Source organism: Triturus cristatus, chromosome 8 (assembly GCF_964204655.1).
Source record: "Triturus cristatus chromosome 8, aTriCri1.1, whole genome shotgun sequence".
Taxonomy (NCBI): Eukaryota; Metazoa; Chordata; class Amphibia; order Caudata; family Salamandridae; genus Triturus; species Triturus cristatus.
Window position 1 is genome coordinate 963922294 of NC_140591.1, and position 17108 is coordinate 963939401.

General features: G+C 44.5%; 1 protein-coding gene across 5 annotated transcripts in view; it reads right to left on the reverse strand.

The window, feature by feature from the left end:
- The window catches only part of CNKSR2 (connector enhancer of kinase suppressor of Ras 2), a 1692689-nt gene that overhangs the window by 1112567 nt on the left and 563014 nt on the right, over window positions 1-17108 (reverse strand). For all 5 annotated transcript variants that reach the window (XM_085622481.1, XM_085622480.1, XM_085622479.1 and 2 more), the window contains one exon: window positions 3016-3103. In XM_085622481.1, the coding sequence (XP_085478607.1) occupies window positions 3016-3103 (88 nt within the window). The remainder of the gene's footprint in view (window positions 1-3015; window positions 3104-17108) is intronic.

The following is a 17108-nucleotide window of genomic DNA, read 5'->3' on the forward strand; positions in this document are numbered from 1 at the left end:
ACATACCTGTGCGGCTGGTAAATCTACAAAAATGATAATTGCTCCCCTGGTGTGCCTATTGATAAATCAAATGATGAGATGGGTGTTAGAACACTGGATATGGCAAGTTAAGAACAGATACTGTGCTTCTAGAGGGAGCGAACTCCAAAATAACACCATGGAGACAGGTTACTTGTCCCCCAACTCTTTGGAAAAGTTCTTCACTCTGACTGAAAAGTCAGAGATATCTGACACCAACCTATTTGTTAGTAGCGATGGCGATGGTGGAGGCTCTCCTTCAAGCAATAGTAGTCTACAGGAGAAGGGTGCCATCTCTAAGAAGCCCAAATGCACATCCGGGAAAAGGGTCTGCAAGAAAAATCCAGGTGATAATGAGGCTGTGGAGGAATTGGGCTGGGATTATTCAGCTACACAACTGCTACCCCCTGAAGATGCAAATGGAAAAGAGAAGCTATTTATTGGAAATCTGGGGGCGAGCCGGAACAATCAAACCAAGGAAAGTTGGCTGAACCTTCTCCATCTCTCATTTTACAATCCCTGCGATAATTTCAGGATGATGTCAAGTCCGACAATCGACAAGCACGGTTAGCCTCAAAACAACTCCAAGGATCCGTACGGAACGTGGGAGACAAAATTGTACAGAAAGTGGCTTAGTCCTGATTAATTGTGTGGAAAACACTTCACATTTTTTTCACAAAAGCCATTGGACATCTTTATCTACACATTTCCCATGGAACCGTATCTATTATCTTTGTAATCGTATATCTGATTTTCTTCCTATTGTTTTATATCTTTTGGTTTTTTATTAACATGTTTCTTCTTAACTAGGCTTTGACTTTGTACTTTCTTTGGATTTATTTGAAATAAGATTGGGGGATTTATTATGCAAAGCCATCATACTTTCTCTGCTCTTTGAAGTTACCTTGATGCTTCAGTTGCTACTGAAAGTGAGTTAAGAAATTCGAAAATGAAAACTATTTACCTCGGAAGGATTTCTCCTTTCTTGGAAGTTGAGGAGCTCAGTCACAGCTCCCAGCAGAGTAATGTTTCTTTCCTCCACAGCCTATAAGGGATACATTTCATAAAAACTATTTCTGAAAATACTGAACTTTTTTGAATTTTCGAGTAACGTTTTCGGAAATGTCACAAATTTGTGACCAGTCAACTCAAAGAAATACACTAGTAAAACAACTATCAAGATTCTTGAAAACCTATCCTTAATTATATTTAATAGCTGGTTCAGAGACAAGGGGGTTCTTAAAGCATTTTTTGTACATGAACCGCAGTAGGAAAACTAATGGAAACTATTTCCAATGTACATTCTAAGGATAAACAATGACTAATAAAGTAATTTCGTTTTTGGCTTATTCTGGGTAAATGTATCCCATGGGGACATCCTGTAAACTTGGCATGGATCCAGTCTAAATAGGAACAATATGATATGTATGCTATGTATGATCACTTTTATTTACGTACACCTTAGCATGAATCCTTATATGAACTCAATTGTTTATTTTTGCTTGTAGGGATGTATTTTTGAAATATCTACAATTTTAAATAGTGTGTTAGCCATTCTTAACTGACATATATGGCTACATTTGGTGAACAAAGCATATATAGGATTGCCAGCCACTAAAAACTGACTTAATTGGACCAGGCAATAGTAACAAACAAGCATTGGCAAAGTCAATAGGTTTTGCCTCTGCAAAATCTTTTGGTTTTGTCAATTGTTATTTTTTAGACATTTTACACAGCAGTGCTAGCTGCTGTGCAGCATATCTTAAAGTTAAAAAAGCAGTATGATGCAGTCAACGCATAGACATGTTGCACAGCAGTGATAGCTGCTGTACAACATGGTGCATCATAGTGCTTTTTTTTTTACTTTAAGACATGCTGCATAGCAGCTAGTGATGCTGTGTAACATGTCTAAAAAACATTGACTAAACAACAGATTTTTCAGAGAAGACACCTATTGGCTTTGCCAATACTTATTTTTTTAAATAGTTTTAGGTAGAGCAAATTCCATTCAAAGGTATTGGAGTGGTTTACGTGAGCACCAGATACATTTCTAAAGGTTACATTCATTTATTTTTATAGGCACTGGGAGATTAAGGGCCTGATTTACTTTCGGATATTATGGGATTTATATTTCGGCGAATGGGATATCTGTTACCGCTGTGAATGAGTAATCGGTTCCCCAAAATCTAAATCAGGCCCTGAATCACAGAATGTTGAGCCGGTGCCGAGACTCGAACCCCGTTCCTCAGTTCTGTGTAATCGTATTCGTACATCACTGAAAATCCCAACACAAGAATGGCATTGTGAGGGGTAATTCAATGGTGGGAGGGTGAAGGGTGAGAAGAGAGACAAGCAATAACAGAAGGGGAGTGCTAGTTGGTGTGGGGCAAGCAACAGGCGGTGTGGGAGCTAAAAATGGCGAAGCACATACAGGATAATGAACAACAGGGGAGCAGCAAGACAATGGAGGGTGGGGCAAACAACGACGATGAGAGGGGAGATGGGCTCAAACAGATGAACATGTATGGGGTGCTTGGGAAAAAGTTTGAAAAAAGTACCTTTACAAATGTCCAGCCAGTGGAAGGACTTTGGCAGAGTACTGGAAGCTGTAATTGGTCCATGTGCCATGGCATGGATTGGTGCACAACAGAAAGTGAAACTGGGAGGTGCCTCTATGGCACTGACCAATACGAAGCAAGAAAACAAGACGGACGTTGCAGGCAACAAATGGTAAATATTGGGTGGGCTGTAAGCCCCTTTAAAGACTTTTTTTTATTTTTGACTTTTTTTAATTTTATTTACAAGAGATTTTGCAAGCTCAGCGCAAGTGCTGTGCAGGCGCAACCTAAAAAACACATGATAATGTAGGCATAGCAATCACTGTGTTCTGATGACTAACAGCAGTAATACTTGACAGATTAGAATCATTATATCTCAAAGAGCAGGTTCAAGTTGAAAAACTAGCCGTACAATTAATGCAAAAGAACATTCTCCTACCTGTTGTACAATCGTTGTCAGTTCCAGGCAAAGTTGAATAACACTATTTCTTGTAACTGAGTAATCTGCTACAGCAGCGAAAGGTGATCTACGGAAGGAGAGCAGAAATGTTGGTTGGGTAATACATGTGCACTTTTTCAAAACAAAGCTAACTAACAGGGTCGTTATTTAAATTGAGCAGCTTGTGTGCAAGAGGAGCATGCCATGCAATAGGGGCGTTTATCTCACTGTCACCAAGATGTATTTAGATTATATGCGTTTTTTTTAAAAAAACCGCAGGCTTCCGTAGGCTCAAATTCAGGACAGCAGGACAGTCTGCTTCGGGCAATCATATCTGCTGGTCAACATTTTTTTTTGTATTATTGCAGAGGTTTATATAGCGCGAACTTGACCCGAATCCAATCAGGTATCAGAGCGCTTTACATAGCACCAGTTACGTTACATTAGGACACACATTCATTCTTTGTCAGGCACGGGGAGATTAAGTGATTTGCCCAGAATCACAGGATTTTCAGAGTCATTACCGAGACTCGAACCCATTTCCCCAGGTCAGAGGTCGCGCGCCCTAGCCGTTAGGCCAACTCCTCTCCCCAACATTAATGATAACATTGCCCTTGTCTGAGGACAACGAAGAGCCCGGATGTTGCAGCACACAGTAGCACTCGTGGTCATCGGTAGCTGTGCTGGCAATTACAGTAATGTTCGTTTAACAAAGTAAATCGCTTAAGGATAGGATTACTAGCGCCCTGCTATCTAGAGGGACAGAATATTCAGCACCGGAGGCTTTTTTCTGTGCATTTCAGTGTTTCGCTTCGAACACATCCAGTAAATAAGCAATTCCAAGGTACGCTTTGATCCGTCACTAGACTGGATGTACCATCATTTGGCAGGTGTCCTAGTAAATCACATTCGCCTCTAGTGTGCTTCGGGACATTGGAAGCTGAAAGCAGCTTCAATGCACTCTCCCCCCTAACGAAGGGCTGTCATGGAATCATGTCGCTGCAAATGAATTGCGCCAGCTCAGCTTAACAGTGTATCTAAATAATAATGTGTGTGTATAAAAATGTATATATAGCACTGAGCACATTGCAGAATCAAAGCTTAGCTGTAGAATGAGGGCTAACACGCTATCGAAAAAAACATAGAAACCATTTACAGATAACAGTGTTTGTTTACTGAAATAAAGAGATGAGAGACCTACACACACACAGACGGACGGATGAATGTGCAGACAGATGTACAGACAGATGATCAAAGCGATAGTTTGCGCATGCAAAATCCTCATAGGCCATGTACAAAGCCTATTTAGCGAGTCACAATTTATTTGCGACTCGCTAAACAGGAAGGGGCGTTCCCTTCCTAATAGCGACTGCAAAGCGATGTACCAATGTTTTGCGCAATTGCAGTCGCATAACTCTTGCAAATGGAGTCGCAAATGGGAAGGGGTCTTCCCCTTTGTGACTGGCTCTGAAAATATTTTTTAAGGGCAGGCAGTGGTCCCAGGGACCACTACCTTCCCTTAAAAGATGAAACGAAAACGTTTCATAATTTTTTTTTTAATGCATCCCGAAATGGGCTGCATTAAAAAAATAAACTGCTTTATTTAAAAGTAGTCCCTGACATAGTGGTCTGCTGAGCCCAGCAGGCCACCATACCTGGGAGGGCTGCCATTCCCAATGGGGTCGCAAATTGCGAGTGGCTCATTAATATTCATGAGCCTCGCATTTTGTGACCCCATAGGGAATCTCTGACACTGTTGTACATCCCAATTTGCGGCTCGCAAATTGCGACTCACATTTGCGAAGCCCTTGGTTCTTTTCCCTATTGGGCGGGTCATTCACCCATTTGGGTCATAAAGTATACATCATCGTACTGAAGAACCAGAACCTTTTGGGCCTGGCAGCGCAGGGTACGCCCAAAGTCTCCGGAGTTCACCTGCTTCGCTACACAGAGACACGGGACACTCTGTCGGCGTTAGAAGATCAGATTTATTTAGCTGCAGCTAGTACAGTTATCCTAGAAGTACACAAAGTAGGTTCTCAGGAGACTGCCACTTCACTCTGTGGCGCATCGGGTTAAATACCATACAATGTTCATAATCATTAATAAAATGCACTCCTAGAGCATACAAGAAAGAGCCAATAAGGAAAGTTGGAAAACAAGGCGGAACCAATAAGAAAGGTTTGAAAACAGAAGTGTCAGATGACTCGAAGAGACCTCTCCTCCAACTGTGTTTGTCACCCCTCCCTCAAGCTAATTTATTAACAGATTCATAACTAACTTGCAGGTGGCGAGACACGTTTGTGTGTGTTGGAGGACAGTTGTGAAACGAGAGAATGCTAGCAGGAGACAGTGAAGGCCAGTTGATAAGATAAGGTCAGGAAAGAATAGTGTGAGCCAACAGATAGTTGAGACGCGGATTAGAAAAGCCAGACAGGGATTAGTGTACTCGGCTAGTTCTAACACAGCTTTGCAAATAGAGGCCGAGGGCGTATTTCGACACCAGGCTACAGAAAAAGCAGAATAGACTTTGTTCGCTGTGCTGCCTGAGTGATGGCAACACAAAATGGCGGCGGGCCACAAAATGGCGGGTCGATTCGATCGTGATCGAACATCGAAGTTCCTCAGTACTGTTGGCCACACAACTGAAAAGAACAACTAACTAACTGTTTGGAGAAGGGCATTTATATTATACCAGGGGGATTACAACAGTTTTGTTGGATGCCAGCTGTCATCACTCTCCTGTTCTTCTGTCTCTTGTTGTTCCAGGCTCCTATTCATGCAATTTTCAAGGATCACATAGATGATGCACTTCAGCCTGTTGCTTACGTGTCATTTGACTTTGTGAATTAGGATATGGTGTGCAGTCAATTTAATACGATAGCAAGACTGCAATAAAATTCAACCCACATTGCAAAGGTCAGGAAGTTTTAATAACCTATTTTGTCAACTTTATTTATGCAAAATATACCAGCTAATGGAGAGTTATGATTCCTCATGTCTCAGCCAGTCATAACGAACTGGAGGATTCTACAGACTGTGCTCGCTACTTCCTGGTTTGCATCACATTTCGAAAAAAACATCCTTACAAATTCCTGACTGCAGTCCTAATTCTTTTTTTTGGCATATTAATTAAGGCCCTAAGACCATTCTAAGAACATAGTTATTAATACATTATACTTAGAAAAGTATTCCCATTGTTTGCATTACATGTGTTTCCAGCAATATACTCTGCCTGCGAAAGGTTGGTGGAATATATGCCCTGAAGGAACCTGTAAACAGGACAATCATGTAGAAGAAAAGTATGGTGTTACAGCATATTGCATCTTATTACGCATTCTGAGCTTCTAAAGGCCCCTCATTTGTGTTGTAATATCACCTGGTAATGGTTATAACGGGTGCAGTATTACCACATTGTATTGAAAAGGCCACATATAATGAGACTTATACGTTTTTAGAGCTATAAGACTGTACATAATTTCCTGTATGGTATTACAATTCAATAAGTATTGACTCACACAGGAACAGCTAGTTTTGAAGCGACTCGAGTAAGACACATTTGTTTAAATCACCTCAATCTAGGATTACTTACCCTGAAAATATTATTTAATTTTAGGGCATTTATGCTTGCTTAATCGTTATGCATTAGTTTGCTATTGTGATGTAACCAATATGTACATACCTACACACACACACATATATATATATATATATATATATACAAATTCTAAAGTTAAATGGTAATTTCAAATTTCAAAAACACAAATGAATGAAACATATTTATCAGTTATCGTTCCACCCCACTTGTGTATGCCTTTGCTATCTTTCAAATGGTAAAATGGAGACCCTTGCAAAAACAGATCACCAGATGTAAATTTATGTGATGAAGCAGAACAGTACCACCAACGGCGACAGTTGTTGCTGTGAAATCGCTTAAATGTGTTTTCCTTGTCTTCTACTAAAATATAGGAGGTACTTGCTAAACCACCCTCTAGTATTCAATATCATAGTGGGTAGAAGGAGATTCCAGGACGGTATACTGACACAATATAATAGTAAAAAATATAGTTGACAAAAATATTGTGCTAAAGATATTGTTTACCACAATATTGTGCTCCTATATTTATGATAGTAAGTACTAAAATATAGGGAAGTAATATTGTTGACACTACTGCTGTTCATAAATATAAGAAAATATAAATAGAGTTTAACCCCTTCCCCGCTCATGACGGAACCGTTCCGTCATGAGCCACGGTTGAGCTGTGCTCATGACGGAACGGTTCCGTCATGACACGCCCGTTGGCGGCCGCTCCGCCTACGCGGCGCTGTTTCCCCGCCTGTGCGGGGGGACAATGCAAATGGGCGGAGTCATGACGGAACCGTTCCGTCATGAGCACAGCTCAACTGTGGCTCATGACGGAGCGGCTCCGTCATGAGCACAGGCCCACCGCGCTGCCCCCCTGCCCCCCCCCAGCGCTGCAGCGGAATGTCCGCAGCAGCGAAGGGGTTAAAGTAATAAATGGTAAATATTTTCAAATAGAAATTGTATTTAAATGTAAATGACATAAATTCTACTACTATTTATTTCTATGTAAATATATACTTATTTAAACACCCAAACACATATATGTGTTTGTGTTTATATAAATATATATATTATGTGTATATATATATATATATGCATCAAAGTTTGTCCAGAAGGAACGAGGCCGCACACTACAGAGAGTATCTCCATCCAGAGTTTTATTCCGCGTGAAACTGGCATGTTGTCCGATATATTAACAGTGCCTGACGCGTTTCGGGCCGTATCAGCCCTTGTTCACAGGCAGCGAAACTAACCTTGCATCCGCTTCCAAATTACCTACATGGCTTCATGGATTCTGTTTTTCAAGCCCCACGATGAGGCCTCACAGGTGAGTCCGTTACTATAGGCATGCTGGGACATGTAGTGTCTTTTGGAAACAACGAAAAAAAATTTCATTTCATCCCTTCAGTGGGTGTGCAAGATTCATTCCGCGATTAGGGTTATTTCCCGAAACGCAACAGGCACTGTTAATATATCGGACAACATGCCAGTTTCACGCGGAATAAAACTCTGGATGGAGATACTCTCTGTAGTGTGCGGCCTCGTTCCTTCTGGACAAACTTTGATGCATTAGTACGGCTGTCCCGCTGTGAGGCTACGCACCGCCATTGATTTACCAATGGAGCTGTCGGGGCACAGAACTGTTCCAAGCCCCGGTTCAGCTACAGAAGGTTTGGAAGCTGGCTGTGGGTGTCCGGAGGCCCACTGGAGGGCATGTAAAGAAATAACCCTAATCGCGGAATGAATCTTGCACACCCACTGAAGGGATGAAATGAAAAATGTTTTCGTTGTTTCCAAAAGACACTACATGTCCCAGCATGCCTATAGTAACGGACTCACCTGTGAGGCCTCATCGTGGGGCTTGAAAAACAGAATCCATGAAGCCATGTAGGTAATTTGGAAGTGGATGCAAGGTTCGTTTCGCTGCCTGTGAACAAGGACTGATGCGGCCCGAAACGCGTCAGGCACTGTTAATATATCGGACAACATGCCAGTTTCACGCGGAATAAAACTCTGGATGGAGATACTCTCTGTAGTGTGCGGCCTCGTTCCTTCTGGACAAACTTTGATGCATTAGTACGGCTGTCCCGCCGTGAGGCTACGCACCGCCATTGATTTACAAATGGAGCTGTCGGGGCACAGAACTGTTCCAAGCCCCGGTTCAGCTACAGAAGGTTTGGAAGCTGGCTGTGGGTGTCCGGAGGCCCACTGGAGGGCATGTAAAGAAATAACCCTAATCGCGGAATGAATCTTACACACCCACTGAAGGGATGAAATGAAAAATGTTTTCGTTGTTTTCAAAAGACACTACATGTCCCAGCATGCCTATAGTAACGGACTCACCTGTGAGGCCTCATCGTCGGGCTTGAAAAACAGAATCCATGAAGCCATGTAGGTAATTTGGAAGCGGATGCAAGGTTCGTTTCGCTGCCTGTGAACAAGGGCTGATGCGGCCCGAAACGCGTCAGGCACTGTTAATATATCGGACAACATGCCAGTTTCACGCGGAATAAAACTCTGGATGGAGATACTCTCTGTAGTGTGCGGCCTCGTTCCTTCTGGACAAACTTTGATGCATTAGTAAGGCTGTCCCGCCGTGAGGCTACGCACCGCCATTGATTTACAAATGGAGCTGTCGGGGCACAGAACTGTTCCAAGCCCCGGTTCAGCTACAGAAGGTTTGGAAGCTGGCTGTGGGTGTCCGGAGGCCCACTGGAGGGCATGTAAAGAAATAACCCTAATCGCGGAATGAATCTTGCACACCCACTGAAGGGATGAAATGAAAAATGTTTTCGTTGTTTCCAAAAGACACTACATGTCCCAGCATGCCTATAGTAACGGACTCACCTGTGAGGCCTCATCGTGGGGCTTGAAAAACAGAATCCATGAAGCCATGTAGGTAATTTGAAAGCGGATGCAAGGTTCGTTTCGCTGCCTGTGAACAAGGGCTGGTGCGGCCCGAAACGCGTCAGGCACTGTTAATATATCGGACAACATGCCAGTTTCACGCGGAATAAAACTCTGGATGGAGATACTCTCTGTAGTGTGCGGCCTCGTTCCTTCTGGACAAACTTTGATGCATTAGTAAGGCTGTCCCGCCGTGAGGCTACGCACCGCCATTGATTTACAAATGGAGCTGTCGGGGCACAGAACTGTTCCAAGCCCCGGTTCAGCTACAGAAGGTTTGGAAGCTGGCTGTGGGTGTCCGGAGGCCCACTGGAGGGCATGTGAAGAAATAACCCTAATCGCGGAATGAATCTTGCACACCCACTGAAGGGATGAAATGAAAAATGTTTTTGTTGTTTCCAAAAGACACTACATGTCCCAGCATGCCTATAGTAACGGACTCACTTGTGAGGCCTCATCGTGGGGCTTGAAAAACAGAATCCATGAAGCCATGTAGGTAATTTGGAAGCGGATGCAAGGTTCGTTTCGCTGCCTGTGAACAAGGGCTGATGCGGCCCGAAACGCGTCAGGCACTGTTAATATATCGGACAACATGCCAGTTTCACGCGGAATAAAACTCTGGATGGAGATACTCTCTGTAGTGTGCGGCCTCGTTCCTTCTGGACAAACTTTGATGCATTAGTACGGCTGTCCCGCCGTGAGGCTACGCACCGCCATTGATTTAGCTGTCGGGGCACAGAACTGTTCCAAGCCCCGGTTCAGCTACAGAAGGTTTGGAAGCTGGCTGTGGGTGTCCGGAGGCCCACTGGAGGGCATGTAAAGAAATAACCCTAATCGCGGAATGAATGTTGCACACCCACTGAAGGGATGAAATGAAAAATGTTTTCGTTGTTTCCAAAAGACACTACATGTCCCAGCATGCCTATAGTAACGGACTCACCTGTGAGGCCTCATCGTGGGGCTTGAAAAACAGAATCCATGAAGCCATGTAGGTAATTTGGAAGCGGATGCAAGGTTCGTTTCGCTGCCTGTGAACAAGGGCTGATGCGGCCCGAAACGCGTCAGGCACTGTTAATATATCGGACAACATGCCAGTTTCACGCGGAATAAAACTCTGGATGGAGATACTCTCTGTAGTGTGCGGCCTCGTTCCTTCTGGACAAACTTTGATGCATTAGTACGGCTGTCCCGCCGTGAGGCTACGCACCGCCATTGATTTACAAATGGAGCTGTCGGGGCACAGAACTGTTCCAAGCCCCGGTTCAGCTACAGAAGGTTTGGAAGCTGGCTGTGGGTGTCCGGAGGCCCACTGGAGGGCATGTAAAGAAATAACCCTAATCGCGGAATGAATCTTGCACACCCACTGAAGGGATGAAATGAAAAATGTTTTCGTTGTTTCCAAAAGACACTACATGTCCCAGCATGCCTATAGTAACGGACTCACCTGTGAGGCCTCATCGTGGGGCTTGAAAAACAGAATCCATGAAGCCATGTAGGTAATTTGGAAGCGGATGCAAGGTTCGTTTCGCTGCCTGTGAACAAGGGCTGATGCGGCCCGAAACGCGTCAGGCACTGTTAATATATCGGACAACATGCCAGTTTCACGCGGAATAAAACTCTGGATGGAGATACTCTCTGTAGTGTGCGGCCTCGTTCCTTCTGGACAAACTTTGATGCATTAGTACGGCTGTCCCGCCGTGAGGCTATGCACCGCCATTGATTTACAAATGGAGCTGTCGGGGCACAGAACTGTTCCAAGACCCGGTTCAGCTACAGAAGGTTTGGAAGCTGGCTGTGGGTGTCCGGAGGCCCACTGGAGGGCATGTGAAGAAATAACCCTAATCGCGGAATGAATCTTGCACACCCACTGAAGGGATGAAATGAAAAATGTTTTCGTTGTTTCCAAAAGACACTACATGTCCCAGCATGCCTATAGTAACGGACTCACCTGTGAGGCCTCATCGTGGGGCTTGAAAAACAGAATCCATGAAGCCATGTAGGTAATTTGGAAGCAGATGCAAGGTTCGTTTCGCTGCCTGTGAACAAGGGCTGATGCGGCCCGAAACGCGTCAGGCACTGTTAATATATCGGACAACATGCCAGTTTCACGCGGAATAAAACTCTGGATGGAGATACTCTCTGTAGTGTGCGGCCTCGTTCCTTCTGGACAAACTTTGATGCATATATATATATATATATATATGTATATGTATGTATATAAAATATAGTGTAACATAATTAAAATATCTATTTTACATTACATTATTTATATTTTCAATTCATAACTATGTATACTTACTTTTCACTCATACAAAACCATTGAAATTCCCCCGTTATAGTTAGTTCAGCTAACTATAACTCGCGCTCCCGCAATGCACTGCTGATGACGTCACATATTACATCACTCATGACATGGTCAGTGACATCACTCATGACATCACTGATGACATCTCAAATGACATCACTGAGGACATCATCCAGTGAATGTGTGTTTTTCTGAAAATTACATATGTTTTATATATGTATATCTCAAGGTCGATGGAATAATAAATGGGTATATAAGTGTCTAAATGGATGACTTGTTTTTGAAAAATTGATTGTATAACTGACTGATTAAGTGTATCTTAGTGAATACATGGTTTAGTGAGTAATGTTTAAATATGTAAATATCTGTATCAGTCTCTCACTTTGTGTATAAGTGGCTGCATGGGTTGGTGAGTAGCTACATGAGTGTCTATATAGGTTATTAGTTGATTGTTTGAGTATCAGTATGTGTGTCTGAGTGTCTGTATGGTTCAGAGGGGGTATTACGTTGTGCATAGGTGCATGAATGAGTGACTTACTGTTTGTATGTGTTGAAGACAGCATGTGTGCAGGACTGTATGGGTGGATGAGTGTGTGCATGGGTGTGTTAGTGAGTGAATGACTGTCTCAATAGTGTCTTTATGAGTAACTACATATGTTTTAAACTAGTATATGTGACTCTTGGTGTATATAAGTGAGTATATGTGAGAGGGAGAGATTGAAAGAGTTCCTGTATCAATAAGTATGTGTTTCTATAAGTGATTGTTTAAAAGACTAAGTATCTGTAAGTTTCTGTAGAAGTAAGTGTGGAGGTATGTGTATAACTGTATATGCAAGTAAATGGATGTTTGATTCTTTATTAGCATGAGTGACTATGTGTGTGAGTAACTTTATGGATGAGTGGCGTTGTGTAACAGGATGTATAGTTGTATGAGTACATATGATGAGTGAGTACATGTATGAGTGACTGTATAGGACTGTTGGTGAATGAGTGGATGTGTATGTGGATCTTAGAATTACTGAATAGGTTGTTGTAACTGGTATTTGTATGTCCGTTGTTTTGAAAATTTTAGTTTCTATTTTTGAATGTGTGTATCAAAGGTTATATTAGGGGGAGAGGAGGTCTGCCACTCTATCAAAAGGATGATGTCATCAGTGATGTCATCAGTGATGTCATTTGAGATGTCATGAGTGATGTCATTAGTGATGTCACTGACCATGTCATGAGTGATGTAATATGTGACGTCATCAGCAGTGCATTGCGGGCCCGCGAGTTATAGTTAGCTGAACTAACTATAACAGGGGAATTTCAATGGTTTTGTACGAGTGAAAAGTCCAGCTAACTATAACGCCCCTGAAACCTATGGTTTTTTCAGTGAATTTCTAAGGTTTTTTAAATGCTAATTCCTAACTATGCCTACAGAGATAGGACATGTGAAGAAAGAAGAAAAAACGCACAGAAAGAAAAAAAAGAAATGCAGACAGAAGCAACAGAAGTCCTCAAAGACGAAGAAAAGTGCAGGAAGAAGGATAACGTGCAGAAAGAGTAAACTGAAGAGCAGAAAGAAGCCTTGTTGCAAAATCATCCTGTACCCTCAACTTTTTCAGACGGATACTGGTGGTAACTGAGTCTGACTAACCAGTCCTAGAGCCAGTGCTATGTTAAAAGACACTCAGAATACAGTGAAAACACCTACATACACTAGGGAACGCTATGCGTTGGGGGCCCCCTGTGATTAGCATGACCTCCTCTGTAAGCCCCTAGTATATAATAGGGCAGGGGATTAAAGCTACCTCTTAAAACGCGCCACAGGGCGTGTCTGCACACGTCACCTCAGGCCCCGTCCCCTCCCTTCCCCACTGTGTAAACACGCCCTGTGTCCGTTTTAAGTGAAGAGATTAAGTCCCCTTGAATCCTGAGGGTCCCTAGGGTCCAACTAGACCACTAGGTACCTCCAGTAAGCGCCACAGAGCTGTGTCGCAGAGAGATGTAAAAAGGGGCAGCGCAGTGGCGCTTACTGGAAGCACCTAGTGGGCTAGTTGGCCCCCAGGGTCCCTCAGGATTGAAGGGGAATTATTTCCCCTACTTAAAACGCGCCACAGGGCGTGTTTGCACACGTTAACTCAGGCCCCGTCCCCTCCCTTCCCCACTGTGTAAACACGCCCTGTGGCCGTTTTTTAAGTTGGGAGATTAAGTCCCCTTGAATCCTGAGGTTCCCTAGGGGCAAAATAGCCCACTAGGTATGTCCAGTAAGCACCATTGCAGAGAGGTGTAAAAAGGGACACGGCCTGCACCACTACTCGGCAACGCACAGCAGTGGCGCTTACTGGAAGCACCTGGTGGGCTAGTTGGCCCCCAGGGTCCCTCAGGATTGAAAGGGAATTTATTTCCCTAACTTAAAACGCGCCACAGGGCGTGTTTGCACACGTCACCTCAGGCCCCGTCCCCTCCCTTCACCACTGTGTAAACGCGCCCTGTGGCCGTTCTAGGTTGAGAGATTAAGTCCCCTTGAATCCTAACGGTCCCTAGGGTCAAACTAGCCCACTAGGTACCTCCAGTAAGCGCCACAGAGCTGCATTGCATAGAGGTGTAAAAAGGGGCGTGGCCTCAGAAAACCAGTCTGCAACACAGCTCCCTGGCGCATACTGGAGATACCTGTTGGGCTAGTTGGCCCTAAGGGAACCTCAGTATTGAAGGGGAACGAATTTTCCAACTTACAACTGGCCAGGGGGCGAGTTTGCAGAGTGCTGCAAGGAGGGGGCGTGACCTCCGGCGCGATGCCGGTCTTTTATTTATTTTATTTTTTTAAGAAGGAAGGCTGTGTGGCTCCCCTTCTTTTTCTAATGTATTGGCCCTGGGGACCCCATCCCCCAGGGCCTGCACCCTAATTTTTTTTGTTGAAAAAAATTAATTTGGCCCTCCCAAGGCCTTAATCGGCCCCGGGGAAACCAACCCCTGGGTCATGGCCTTTTTTTTTTTTTATTTCTTTAGGAGAGGGGCTGTGTTGCCCCCCTCCTCAGGCCACTTATGGCCCCGGGGACCCCCTCCCCCGGGGCCGGCCTTTGTTTTTTATTATTTAAAAAAAATATATATTTATAGAAACACCTAGGACATGCTGGACAAACCGTATGTACCTATCACCATGACGATTTGCGTGATATTCATTAAAAGGTGACTATGCATACAATGAATCCACGTGGAATGTATTTACACCGCTAGTGAAGCTCTGACGTGTCTGACGCCCTACCGTGCCTAATCCCGGCGCCCCCGTCGGTGGGTACTCTCCAAGTAGACACCCTTGTCGTTTATTCATACAAACATGGGTAGCTATTGACGGGCACATTTAATACACACGCACACCAAACCATTCAAAGGGGATTTGACAAAAATTCGACCAAAACTATGCAAGAAACCCCCCCTCACGGTTAATAAAACACACATCCACCGCCGGATGTGTAATACTTTTTATTTTACTCTCTGGAAAGGAGACGAACCTCACTTGAGAGTCACAGCGGGCTCCTGGCTGAGCCCAATGCTGTGTTACACCCACCCGTGCCCGCCGATTGCCTCACACCTCTGTGTTGTATTCCACCAGCTAGTGCGTATGCTATGACACTCTCTAGCCCATGTGCACTGTAACACCACCATGCATATGTCATGCCACACTTGCCTTCGCACGGGTTATATTGCCCCATCTAACGTGCCTTCCTCGATGTGTATGTTATAACGCACAGCGCTATGCCATACATATTACAATATGGGATCCATATCTTTGTCACAGTGCATATGCAACGTTACACTCCCCAGCACATATTTTATATTACAACTTTAGAGACTAGTTATGTTACACAACACTTCCCTGTGCATATTACACTCCAAGGCTCATATCGCAAAGCACGCGCTAGTGCCTGTGCTATCTCGCACTCTCCAATGAATCTATCATTGCGCACAATGTATTGCATATTATATTTCACGCCCCGGTTCATTTTATTTCACACTTTGTGGTGCATAGTTTATACCATATACTATATCTAGTTTTCATTTTCAATCGTGCTCTCAGGACTATGTTCTATATAACACTGCGTCTACCTACCCTTTTCACAGGCATTACATTTTGCAATGGGGGGTGGAGGGTCAGGGGGTGTTTCTGCCAAGTGAGCCCGGAGTCACAGTCACAAACGTCCTCTTCTTCCTGAATAAAAGTGAGATTATGCTGCATACTTGTTCATATTTTAAGTAGTTCGCACAGACACACATTTTAAAAACAATAAAGTTCCTAATAACCACCTTCTCTGAACAGTTAGCTTGCTGCCCCATCCACCTCCTCTCTGTTGTCTGAATCCATGGACTAGCCTACTCCCTCCTGCCATGCATGGTCTGATGTGCTTCCACTGCCCTCCATTTAGCATGATGTACCAGTCCACTCCTCCTGCCCTCCATTGCCCAATTCTATGACCTCCTGCTTAGCCTCTGTGATTAGCTTGCTGCCCCTATTCTCCTTCCCCCTGCCCTCCGATGTCTTTGTGCATGCCCCTGCTCCATCCTTTTTGCCCACCATGTTCCATGGACCTGCCACTCCTATCTACTCTGAGTGTTCTGTTGAGCTGCCACTCCCCTCCCACCTGCCTAGCATTGTCAGATGACTGTAACCTGTCCCTGCCACCTCCACCCTGCCTGTCGACATGCCATGCCCCTATCCCCTTCCTCCTGTCCTCCATGGTCCATTTTACTGCCACACCCTTCTGCCGTCCCTGGTCTGTTGTGCTGCAACTGCTCCTCCTGCCTGCCCCGCGCGGTCTGTTGTGAGGCCCCCTTCCCCTGAACTCTCTTGTCTGTGCCCAGGTCCTGACCCTCCCTTCTATCCTCCATGGTCCTTTGTGCATGCCCCTGCACCTTCCTTCTTGCCCATCATAGCCATTGTTTTGCCACTAACCCTCCCGCTTGCCATGTATGGTCTTCTGTGCTGCCATGGCCCCTCCCACCTTCCCTGTGTGGTCAGCTAGCTGCCCCTGACCCCCTCCCACCTTCCCTCCATGGTCTGTGTGTATGCCATCATAGTCTCACTGTTGCTCTCCATGGTGTATCTTGTTTCTAGTGCCCATCCTGCCTGACCTCCATGGTCATCTTGCTGCTCGTGCCCTGTCCCCTTGCCCCCAGCCCTCTGTTTCCATGTGCAGACCCCTATTCCCTCCATCCTGGCTTGTCTGTTCCATTGTAATGCCCCTGATCCGTCCCTCCTGCCCTTTATGGTCTGTTATGCTGCAGCTTTCTCTCCTGTCTGTCCATTATGGTCAT